General features: G+C 35.8%; 1 protein-coding gene across 1 annotated transcript in view; it reads left to right on the forward strand.

Moving 5' to 3' along the window:
• The window catches only part of SLK (STE20 like kinase), a 50,746-nt gene that overhangs the window by 13,807 nt on the left and 24,258 nt on the right, over nt 1–12,681 (forward strand). Inside the window, exons 2-4 of the mRNA XM_074158883.1 lie at nt 8,307–8,471; nt 10,814–10,862; nt 11,643–11,792. Coding sequence (XP_074014984.1) covers nt 8,307–8,471; nt 10,814–10,862; nt 11,643–11,792 — 364 coding nt within the window. The remainder of the gene's footprint in view (nt 1–8,306; nt 8,472–10,813; nt 10,863–11,642; nt 11,793–12,681) is intronic.

The following is a 12,681-nucleotide window of genomic DNA, read 5'->3' on the forward strand; positions in this document are numbered from 1 at the left end:
CCCAAACTGCCCATATTTTTGAGCTACTAAGATGTGTACACTTTAAATGGCAGTTCAGTTACATCTGTTATATCCCATCATTTTCTACAACAAATACGTAAAATAAATTGTCTTAGTACAGGTCCTTAAATGCCTTCTTTCTGCTATATGAAATGTAGAGCTTTTAATAATATTGTTTACTTTTTTGACAGCAAGTTTTTTTAACTTAATGAGTGTGCTGCATTTAGTTTCTGTGCCTAGGTAGTTTCCCTAGTAACGTGTCAGAAGGCCTTTGTTGAAGGGTTCTTAAAGTCCAAAGAAATTGTCATTTTTTCTTTATTATTTTGTTGACTTGTTCACTTCCAGTTTGGAGGGACAGAATTTTCTATGCCCAAATCAGATGCACTTTTTTGTTGTTGTAGTTTTGTTATACATGAATAGCCAATAGCTGTAGCCATCTTGCATCTGATCTGGCTAAAGGCTCTGGGCAGAGGAGATCCCAATTTTGTTTTGTAACCTAACTCCAAGGAACAGGGTAAGGAGGAACTGTGGGTTGGCCTAGCCACTTTTTTTCTTTTTTCTTTTTTTTTTCTAAGTAAAAAAAAAAAATTAAAAAAAATCTGTTCTAGGTTGCTCCGTGTACATCTGTGAATGCACACTATGTAGCCTGTAAAGTGCTAGTAAACAAAATGACTTAGTGCTACATGAAGCCAAAAGGCTGTGGGGTGTATCTGTTTGCAGAAAGCCACGGAGTGAGTTAGCTTTTACAACTCCAAATGTCTCCCTGGGAAAAGATGTTAGCAGGAGTAATGCATGCTGGCTCTCTGAGCTTCCAGTTGTTGGAAAAAGTCTTGAGTAAACTACAGCATTATTACAGATGTTAAATGAGTAGAAGAAAAATGATAACATAGCATCCTCCCAGGGAAAGGAATCACAAGTTACTTAAGCTCTGTATTCAAACAAATAATAAAATTATCAAGAGCAAATAAATTCTCGACTCTCAACCTGGCAGGATGATAATTTTCTGTAAAAACAGTCTGGAGAGAGCTTGAGGTTGTCTTAAAAGTAATTCTAGTGAGCAGCGAGAATTAGCAATTGCTGTTCGATTAATGAGATCAAGAAATAAAAATTATTTGTTGGAAGCATTATTAATTTATGTCATCTGGAATAAAAGTGTGTTTATTGCTGGAATAAAGAATTTTTAGCTGTAGTGACTAAAATAAACTTGTAAATTAAGAAGCAGTAAGCATTATGGATTTTTTTTTCTAATGACACAAGACAGAATAATTGAGACTGTAGGATATCTGTAACCCAGGATGAAGGTACAACTTCTCAGGAAAGATCGTAGCCCCATGTAAGTCAGTTTGGGGCTGACGTTGTCTGGTGCTGGCTAAAATGGAGAAAAAACCTCTGCTGGCAACTGTTCGTGTCCTCTGCAGATGAAAGATACTGGCAAAGCAGCTTAGCACTGCAGGGATAAATCTTAATTTGTCACACCTCCCCCTTCTCAAGTATAGGAGTTAATTGTAATGCAGAATTGTGTATTTTAATGCTGCTTTTGCAAGCAGTATGTACCCTTATTATAACTGAATTTAGGAATAAAATACCAGTCCCTTGCACTTAACATCTCTGACATGACTGAATGCTTTAGTTACAAATGTTTTCTCAATATTGTCAGCTGGTATTCCCTTTTGCTTTTATATGAGTTATCATGCAACAAGAGAAGGAAAAATAAGAATGTGTTATTATAAAACAGCATAGCACATTTTGGAGATTTTCTTGCCAATGTTTAGCAATTTTTACTTTTTCTTATTCTGTTTTTCAAATGAATTTGCTTAAATAAGAAGAATGATGCTGAAATCTGATATAATCTCCTCTGTTGAGTTTTCTCTAAAGGATTATTTCAGTTATTTTGAATATATTTGCCAGTTCACCTGTGGTCTTTTTCAAATATGCATATAAATATTCCTTCTGATTTCAGTGGCACACTGCATAAATCAGGATGAGAACTGTGCTCAGCTAGTATGCAAAATACCACAGAATTAATGAAAATACATAAAGGGAATCATGAGGTTAAGCATGAAAATTATATTCCATACCGCTCCCGAAAATAACTCGTGGAATCCTCAGAAACCAACTATGGAGGAAGCAGAAGAACCACAATAAGTATGAAGTACAAGGATAATGTTAAAAGAGTAAAGTTGTCATGGAAACCGCTCCAAAACTGGTATAGGCACAAAGGCAGCACCAGACCACAGCATCAGAGAGAGGTACTTCAGTAGCCTGGGCTGAGCCCTTGGCTCCACTTGGTTAGTGATACTATTTGCTTGTAGGAAATAGAGACGCTTTTATCTGCACTTGTATTTCAGTATTTTTTTTCCCTGGCATTCAGTATTTCTTAAGTAGAAGAAACTGTGCAGTGTTAGCAAGGATATGTTGTGCAGGCAGGGAAAAATTTTGGCGGATCAGTTGTAGTTTAAGGATGTATCATCATCTTTGGTAGATACTATCCTTTTGTTATATTCTGAATAACTTTTTTCTAACAGTCATTTCAACAAGTTTTAGCAGGTATAACTGAACTTAGCTGGTCTTTCATTCGTTGGACCAACCACACGTATAATTAAACAAAAAGATTGAAGTAGGGTTTTTTTGATTACTACTACTACTACAGTTTCAAACATTGTGCAGTGAAAACTCGTGCAAAATAATGTAGCTTCTTTGAAATGACTGGTTCATCTTAATTTCCAGAAATCTGTGGAAGTTGCCATCTACTTCATTGGCCTAACTTAGGCCTAACTGCGTAATATTTTTAATTTTGCAGAGGTAGCTATTTGCTCTTGAATTCAAACTGGTATTTTTGATTACATTTCTCAACATTCGATGTTAGAATTCATGCTTCCTTTTATCTCATTAATTAAAATAGATTCTTTTTCTAAAATTCCCTAACAAAGAACAGCTTTCCATGTTTTGAAAAGAAACTGGAACATTTTATACCGGTCAATCGTGCAGTTTTAGTTCTGAAATGCACAGGACAATGTTAAATATGGTCTAGTAAATTTATATTAAGCAAAGTCCAGTGTAGCCTTTCCAGTAGGCCACACGACTTCCTACAGATTTATTTGATCAGGCTGTTAAAATCTGAAATTATAGCAGTTTTTTTTTCTTTGGTTCATATGTTTAAGAAAGCCCACTGCTTTCTGATAGCTCAGAGAAGCAGCTCTTGCCTTTGTGTTGTACAAGGGCAGTTTTTCAGTTACTCAGACACCAGAAAGCAGATACGGAGCCAGATCTGACAATCCCAAGTTTACCCAGAAGTGTAGCTTTTTACATGCAAAAACACCTCTCGCTGAATAGGGATGTGCGTATTTTTCACTCTTTTGGCAACCTTGATGTTCTATGATGATGACTATAGGATTTTGTGAGAAGAATGAGTCAGAAAAGAAAAAGCTTCTTAATTGATTTGTTTTGCTGCCTGTGAAACACACCGTGTGGTTGTATAACACCTCCAAAGAGATCAGGCGTTGGGAAGAAGAGCGATGAACAATTTTCTATCTCGTGTCTCAGCCTTGTTTCCAGTTGGCTGAACAGTAGCTGAAGGACGTACTTCACTTTTTTTTGTAAATAGTGTTTAATTTTTAGTTAGCAAGAGGGGAGCTGTGCGGTTGGGAAGGAAACGTTCGCTGGTGATAGGAAACCGAAACAGCTCCTCGCAACCAAGGCTGAAACTTCATATTGGTTCACCTAAAGATGAAAGACTATGAGTTATCTCTGAGCTGTAATCCTATTACTCTGGAGCGGTGGCTCTGCTCTCCCTGCTGTCCGTGGCTGGGAATATGCAACTTCTTGGCTGAATGCCCAGACAGTAAACCTGCCTTTTAATATTCTGCTCGTGGTCTCTTCACAAAGCTTCTGGCTCTGGAACTTATATTTGGATATATGATACTGTATAAAAATCCAGGACTGATAGGGAGGAGTCACTAATTTCACATGCTCACAGTCTCGTGTGGAATGGTTATTCTCTTTTCTTGTACTGGTGGGTTTTCAAACGTTAACAATATTTTTGTGCATTAGATGTCATCACTGTTTGTGAGGGATTTAGGTTCAGAAAGTAATTTGAAGTTCTAGTTGACAAGATCGTGTTTAGTCTATGCAAATCTGCAATCCGTCCATCTTTCTAAAAAGTACTTTTTCTTAGAATTAGGAGAATAAGAGTATTTCTGTATGATTTCTGCTAATGAGACTGTGCCATCCATTGCAAGAACTGTGCTGTAACATACAGTTTGCTATTCCCTTGTGCATACTGCCTCTCTGTAAGCTAATGTTTGCCGCAGTAACCTTAAATATGTAACGCAAATAGAAGTGTTGGTGGAAGGATTGCAGTATTTATGTATTGTTGCATATATTAGTTAATAATGTCTATGTCATATTGCATTAGTCAGATCTTGGAGGAATGAGTTATTCCAATTCAGTTTTCAACCACTGTGTATGAATCTTTTGAAAAGATTGAATTTTGTTAATGCAAAGAAAAAAATTCTCTCCTCCTTTTTCTTCCTTGTCTCCGCATAAGGCAGGATTGAACCATAACCATTGAAGATGCCAGTTTGGATTTCTTAGCGTAGGACTGAAGCTTAGATCACCTGTCATGGAAGCAGGATCAAATGTATTTAAGCAGAGCATTTGGAATAACTTGAATTGGTAATTGAGAGCTAAAATATGGGAAGAAACTGCTTGGCTGCTGATACAAGAAGTATTTTGAAAGGACGGAACCTCCGAGTAATATGAATGATTATTTGACTTTAAATGTTCATGTACCCAAATGCAAAACAAGTATATGCAAATCAATACTGTATCTACACAAACAGTTTTGCTCCTGCTCTGACCTTTGGAGAATGTTATGTGGCAGAAGAAAGACTTCAGCCAAAGTCTAGAAAAAACAAACATGCCCACACAAAGCTGTAAATACTTCTTGTTCCTCTTAATCCAGAGGGTTTTTTTTTTTCCCGTACAATACAGCGCTACATAAATCTTATCCTGAACAGTAAAAGCCTTTCCTACACAGTTCAAAAGAACGTGTTTCGTATGTGCTTCTTACAGCAAGTCATATAGATGGGAATTTTTTATAGAGTGCATTGTGGGGTGGAGATGAATATCTTATTAAAACAAAGCTTTTAAAATATATAAAGATTTTATTTATTTTTGAGTGTAATTTGATATATACTTAAAATGTTTTATCAGTCCTCAGAAATATCCAGTGGAAATATGCTAATTTTAGAGCTGTTTTCTTTTAGAACTGGAAAGAAAGTCTGGATCTAGACCTACAAAATTTTACTATCTCAAGTCAGAACAAAGGCGAACATTTGTTTTGTTTATAATTGTTAAGATGCTCATAAAGATAATCAGACTGTCTCTATAATCACTTCTGGTTTTAATGAGCTGTTTCAGTAGAGCTACCACAAGGAGGAAATAAAAGAAACTTATTCAAAGCAGATTTCTAGTTACTTCAAGCAAAAGAATCTGGGAAAAATCAAAATACAAAGTACTCTGTCAATAGAAAAAGCAATATATGCTATAAATACAGCAAACTCCCTGCTATGTAATCATGCATGCTAATTTACCAATGCCCCTCTCTCTCTAAGGTGAAACTGAATCTGAAAACAGTAACATCTGTTATTGTTACTTGATGTAGAAGTTTAAAATAGTTTTAATTAAACAACATATTATTACCATTATATTTTACAAAAAGTTTGTGTAAAAATTAATTTCAGATTTTTTTTCATGATTTTTTTAAAGTATCCTCCTTTTAAGGTGCAGTGGAGAGCCTATGTCTGTGTGCGTTTCGAGAAAGTAATTTGACAGTTCATATTTGAATTCTTTAAAAAGGTGCTTTAACACCCGTTTTTCTGCACATGTAAAGCTGCCAAGTCTAATTCTGTTGCAGAGTCAGACGTGTTTCACCTTTCATGTTTAATTTACAGTGCAGCTCTAGAATAGGAAGGTTAGTCTTTCATTCTTGCTATAAAACATGAAACCAAAACAAATTATGTTTGTGTTAAGCAGACATTTCTCTTTTTATTATTAGAATGTGTGTTGGAAGACTTCTCAGTAGTTTGTTTTCAAAGAATGTTGTACAGATGCCCTTATCTTTGTTGCTAAAATGGGAGGGCAAATATTGAGGTTGGGAAGATTGGTTGGTTTTTGTTTTGGGAAGAACATTGAGATAAAAACAAATGTTACAGAAAACCTTTACCCTCAGCATAAGATGAATCAGCTAGTGCTATGATTATAAGAGTGCTTTGCTCTTACTACTGTATTACTGAATTTTATCATAAACCTTTATCTTTAACTCTTTTATTCCTTTTTGCCACATTGAAAGAATTATTTATGGCTCTGCGTGCAATAATATTTAGACCTTGGAAATCATTCTTAAGAATTCTTACTTGCTGTCTCATATCAGCTTTTGCCTGATATTAGTATAATGAGATTAGGTGACAAAATCAGGTTTTGGGATTTTTGCTGGGTCCTGGGTTCATCTCAGCTGGGTTTGGGGCCAAGATGCCCCGTGCAGCAGCAGCAGCAGCAGCAGCAGAGAGACAGGACGGACCACCTGGTGATGCTTCACGTCAGGAGTCAGAATTGCCCCTGCGGGTCCTTGTCTTTTGCTGCTCTGGAGAGAGATGATGTCCACGCTTCTCATTTAATTTCATTTGAAAGTCAGAAGCTAGGTGGAGAAGATCTAGGCCTTTTCTTCATGGTCTTTTCAAGTAATCGGTGAAATAGACTTCAGTCCTACAACTTCACTTACTCAGAGGCAAAAGACAACGACTGGAAATACCTTGACAAATTAGTGGCTTTATGATGGCTTGAGAAAATATACTTTCTTGCTTAAAGTTTACTAAATTCCAAGTTATACTATTCCTTCAATCATAATTTGCAATAGAATTATTATAAAGTGTGTATAATTTTGTGAACATTATGTGTATATTTCACTGAATTTTTTTTTAGAGTTGGAAGGGACCATAAAGATCATCTAGTCCAACTCCCCTGCCGAAGCAGGATTGCCCAGAGCATGTTACTCAGGACTGCATCCAGGCGGGTCTTGAAAATCTCCAAAGAAGGGGACTCCACCACCTCCCTGGGCAGCCTGTTCCAGGGCTCTGGCACCTTCACAGTGAAGAAGTTTTTTCTCATATTCGAGTGGAACCATCTATGTTCCAACTTGTGCCCTTTGCATATGTACACACACGTACATAGGCTATGTATTTACTATTTGCTTTATCCCCCACATATTAAGAAAAGTAATAATCTCACCTTGCCTAGTTTGGCTGGATTAGTTTCTCAACAATATTCTGTGAATAAGTATTAACATCAACTGGTTTCTTTTTTTTTTTTTGCTATTTAAATAACACTCACCCTAATTGTTTGTAATTTCTCATGTTTGAAAAAAGCCAAAGAATATTTAAATGCATAGCAGAAATGCTCTTTTTGGGTTTGTTTGGTGGTTTGGGGGTTTTTTTTGGTTTTTTTTTGCTGGGTACCCAAGGTCTTGTTATCCGTTTGCTTTTCAAGTCAAAATCTTACTTGTTCTCCAGTTGACCTTATCACTCCAACAGCTGTAGCTCCCCAGCCTTAAGGTGTGGAGTAATAGAGACTGGCAGCGTTTTCAGCGTGCCCAACGTCAGTGAGCAGCCATCTATGGAATTCCTCCTAGACTTCTGAAGCAAAGAGAGTAAAATGCCCAGACAACTTAATGAGGGCTTGGCAGCTTTTTGCCGTGGGAGCTTCAGTACAGCCCCTGGCTGGAGAAGAGCAGAACCTCCTGAGGACTGGGAGAGGATCTGGTTTTCTGGGTGGCTTTGCAAACAGAGGTGCTGCCACGAGGTGGGGAGTGTCAGAAGGGCAAGAACGTGGAGTTAGAAAGGCGGGGGTGGAGGCTACTTAATACTTCTTGCCAAGTGTTAGTAGATAGGGTTTGGAGGAGCAGCACAGAAATTCATCTTAGAAGCATAAAACAGTAATCAATAGCTGTTGGCTGCATGATGGTTTAAAGAACGTGACGAGAATAAAGTATTTTTATATTCCTCTCTTTCATTGTTTCTTGACCTCGAGAAAAGTTATTAAACCCTTTTCCTGCTAAAATTTATCTAGTCTTTAATTGCAGGTATTCTCTTTTTGTAGAGAAGCAAACTAAAGGCAGGAAGATAGTACAGAAATGTCAAAACAGGAGTTTTGCGGGGGGCGGTTGTTGAGTTTTTCTTTGCTGGTGACAGTTGTGTGGTGGTGAAATTCATACAGATATCTATATGTTTGCTGTGATTTCTCTTTTACAGGCTCAGAACAAAGAAACGAAAGTACTGGCTGCTGCAAAAGTGATTGATACGAAGTCAGAAGAAGAACTTGAAGATTACATGGTTGAGATTGATATTTTAGCATCTTGTGATCACCCTAATATTGTTAAGCTCCTAGATGCTTTCTACTATGAAAACAATCTTTGGGTAGGTATTTTTTTGTTCTTTAAAAGCTTTTACTTGTTTCAAAAGATTATTGAAATTACTTTTTTTTTTTTCTTGGCTTTGTGAAAAGATCATTTATCAATCACATTTCTTCTGGGTTGTCACTAACGTGATAACTATTCAGTTTCAAAACTAATTTGTAAATTGTGATTATGACTTATAGGAAATTGTCGCTGTTAAATTGAGCTACACTGAGTCATTTGGTCAGGAGTTTGAATCTGAAATTTGGAAATTAGAGGTTCATTTTGGTGTATGGAGAGAGTTCTTAGTGCTTATTTGTAACAGCAGGACTCGGATTTTAATTACATAGAAGAATTTAGAGTGAGATTCAGAATCTGCAGCTGAAAAATAAGTAATATGCTGAAAAGGTCAGCCTGTGACATATGTATTTTAGATAGGAGTGAATTCATTAGTAATTCCAGGAAAGAGAGTTTACCAGGACTTGAATGATAATTAATGTACTTAAAATCTAGATATTTGTACATAGAAGCATAGCAGAAATAACTATGACTGTATGTCACTCTTCTGCTATATCCTTTGCACGGAATAGCTGTAGCTATGAAAGTACAATTTTTTCTTTTAGGCAATACAATGCAAAATTTATAAGCACTTTTGGAGTTGTGCAAAGAATACATGTTTTTTAGAGCAGAGTTTATAATTTTAAAGGATACCTGAAACAAGTAAAAGAAAATTTCCTTGGAGTCTTACAAATAAACTTTATCCTTTAAGCATGAAAACAATGGAAATGTAATACCATGTTTCCTGATGTAGATTTATTTTCTGAAGCTTTCGACAAACTTTGTGTGATCTGAACACAGAGTAAAATGATACCCTATAAAACAGCGGAATAGTGAAAAACTTTCCATACGTAAAGGTCAGCACAAAACCAAATATACACGAAGGCAGAATAATGAAACCGGGTGGATAAGCTTCAATGGCAGAATAGAGATGGGAGTAGAGAGTTTGAAAATGAAATTGTAGTTGTACAGCTACAGTGAAATGCAGGGGCATGAAAGTGGCAAAGGGAAGGCTATAATGATGTGGTAAGTAACCAGAATTTAGTGGTGGGAAAAAAGAAAAGAATGGTAGTTGGACATAAAATATGTTTTTGCTTTCCAGTTTTAGAAACACAATTTCTCTACCAAAGAGATCTTTGTCAGATTGTTAGATCAAACAGCAAATGTTAGAGAAAGAAATTCTTTATTTACAATTTCCTACACTTAACTTACTTGGCGGTAGGTGTGCAGAAGCATGTAAATGGAATAATGGTTTAAAGGATTTACGAAGAGTTGCATTATATAATACATTTGTTAGTACTATTGTTGGGAGGATTAATTATAACAGTAGTTTGAAGTAATAGGTAACAGAAGTGCTGTATATATAAGTGTTATGGTGTAAGATATAATTTGAGGTTTCCTCTTTTATGGGCAATTATACTCTGACTTTAAAAGTACTCTAAAGGAAAAAGTTAAGATATTATTTCCCCAAATATTGACTGTTAGATTTCTGGCAAGAAATACTCATTAGATGTCAGGCTGAAATTTTAATACTTAAAGTTCAAAATAAAGAACAACACTACTTAAGGAAGGGTTGGAAGACCTTTCCTCTTTCTTCCCCTCCTCATTCCCTTTGTCCACCCTCTTTCTCCTTTGTGTATGTTCTTTCTGTCCTACATGTCAGCATAGTTTGTGCCCCAAAATAGTTGCAGTTTATTTTTGTTTCAAATTGAAACTGAGAACAGGAGATGGAATTTTTCTAGTATCACTCAGTTCTGGATGCATTGTAGGCATCAAAGAAAATGGAGGAAGGTGAATGTAAACATCTGGATTTACTAATTTTCTGTAACTTTTAAGAGTACTTTTCCATATTTTCATTTTGTCTGAAACAGTAGAGGCGATAACATCAACTACTGGAAAATCATGTAGCTCTTATACTTGGATTTTTCAGTCAGAAAGTTTATAGTAGAGAAGTACAGTTTAATAATTGAGAAATGAGTTTGCAGGGATTAAGTAAATCACATTACAATGAGTCAGATTCAAGCGAACTGTTTTATTATGTTTTATAAGTTTCATTATGCAATTTTATCTTTGGATTAAAACTATTGTCTGAGGATCTCCAAGCGTTTTTCAAATAATTTACTTGAGCAGCACAGCCCTGCTTTTATCTGAGTAACAGTACCAGTATTTTGCAGAGGTTGGCGAAATATTTCATCAAGGCCAAATAGTCTGAAACTCAGGTCTCCCAGTAACGACCCTTAATCAATCCTTCAGTTCAGCAGAACTATTTAATTTGTAATTTGTGTATTTATTTTTTTTTATATGCAGATCCTGATCGAATTTTGTGCAGGTGGAGCAGTAGATGCAGTAATGTTGGGTAAATAAGTTGTTTCAAATAATAAACTTAATAACTTCTTTAAATTTATATATATATATATTTTTTAAGACTTGTTTCACATGTATACTGTTTTGAAGTGCAAATATTTATGTAAGTGCTTTGTAATATGTGTTGAATGTTGTGGTTTTAATTTAGCATTTACATCTATATCTATTAACATTATAGCTTAAGTTAGATTAATTTTCTCTCATTTTTAAAATGTTTGTTTACTTTCCAAAGCACATTTTTGTCTTGATCCTTTACATGAACAGGATGAGTTATTCTCCTATGCTTGTGGAGCTCTCTGTTGTCATAACATAATGTATATGAGCCATTTTCAGGATCACATTCTTCCCCTTCCATCTTCCAGATTACGTTGTGATTCACATTTTTTATACTGCATCAAGCTTAAAGTTAGATTTTTCTGTGCTTATTCCTTAAGTTTGGTGAATGCTGGTACCATGAAGTAAAGGATCTAGTCTTTAACGTGTCGGTGTACCATACAAAAGAACCAGTCCCTAAACTGCATAGCTTTTTCGCAGTTCAGGTGGGTAGGTGTGCAGAGTTCCTAACGAGGAGGATTTTGGGTAGAAGGGATGAAAATTCTAATGAAAGGAGCAAATAATTTAAGACGAAAAGGTTTTCTGACATATGGTGTTCAGAGTTCAGAATCTGTCAGATGAAGCAATTTTCACATATACTTCTATACTGATTGCTATCAACACGTAACAACATAAAATGCAAAAATGTCGTGTTTATTTCTGTCTCCTTCCCTTGTAGAGCTTGAAAGGCCATTAACAGAGCCGCAGATCAAAGTGGTGTGCAGACAGACACTGGAAGCCTTGAACTACTTGCATGAAAATAAGATCATCCACAGAGATCTAAAAGCTGGCAATATTCTTTTCACATTAGATGGAGACATAAAACTAGGTAAGCGTGTTGCATATAAAAGTCTTTCCCAGAATTCTGCATGGTCTTATAATAATTGTATTTTCCTTCGGCTGTAGTTTGGTGGAGTTCGGTATTTATCTATTTAGGTACCAATCTAACGAGAGTTTTTTCAGATGCGTGTGGTTTGCTACTATGAAGAAAATGTCTTTCGCTACTGTAAAAGAAAGCACAGATCGTAGCAGGAGTCTCCTGGTCAGAGAGAGAATAATTTGTGTCTGTAAATTCTATTTGCCTCACGTGGTCTGACTCCTCCTCATACGGACTGGAACTATTTTAAGCTTTTGCCAAGTGTAGCTGATGTACAGAACTGTGCAGGCTGTCAGGCCACAGGGAGATTTCTTTCACACGTGCATTTAGTGATGTATTCAGGTTTGCTAATTAAGATTTCTTTTAAAAGATTTACTTTAGTTTTGAAAAGTGCACAGCATCCCTTGAGAGAGCATTTTGCTCCTTTTAAACTATTTATATTTTGCTTCTGGTACACAAAGAAATGGGTAATTCCTTGGTTTTGTTTGCCATGTATGAATGGCAAATAAATTTCCTTCATTGCATTTTATTTTTATGAGAATTTGAGTTTTATTATTTCGGTATCTGTAGGTCCCTCAAGATTTTGGATTTTGCATTTGAACAAGTAGCGCTCTTAATCTGTATTGTTTTTTTTTTTTTTCCATGGAGCAAAATTAGGCTTCTCAAGTGTTGAGCCCATGAAGTAATTTTGTACAGATTAAAGACGGCAACATATGGCTATTTTGTCCCTTTGCTTTAATATCTAGATCTTCATTAAGAAAGTTGTATCTATAATAAGCATATAACACTTATTTAAATGTCATCTTTTTCTGTTTCTAAGTGAGAAACGTAGTGCTTTATA

This window comes from Numenius arquata, chromosome 15, assembly GCF_964106895.1.
Source record: "Numenius arquata chromosome 15, bNumArq3.hap1.1, whole genome shotgun sequence".
NCBI classification, from domain to species: Eukaryota; Metazoa; Chordata; class Aves; order Charadriiformes; family Scolopacidae; genus Numenius; species Numenius arquata.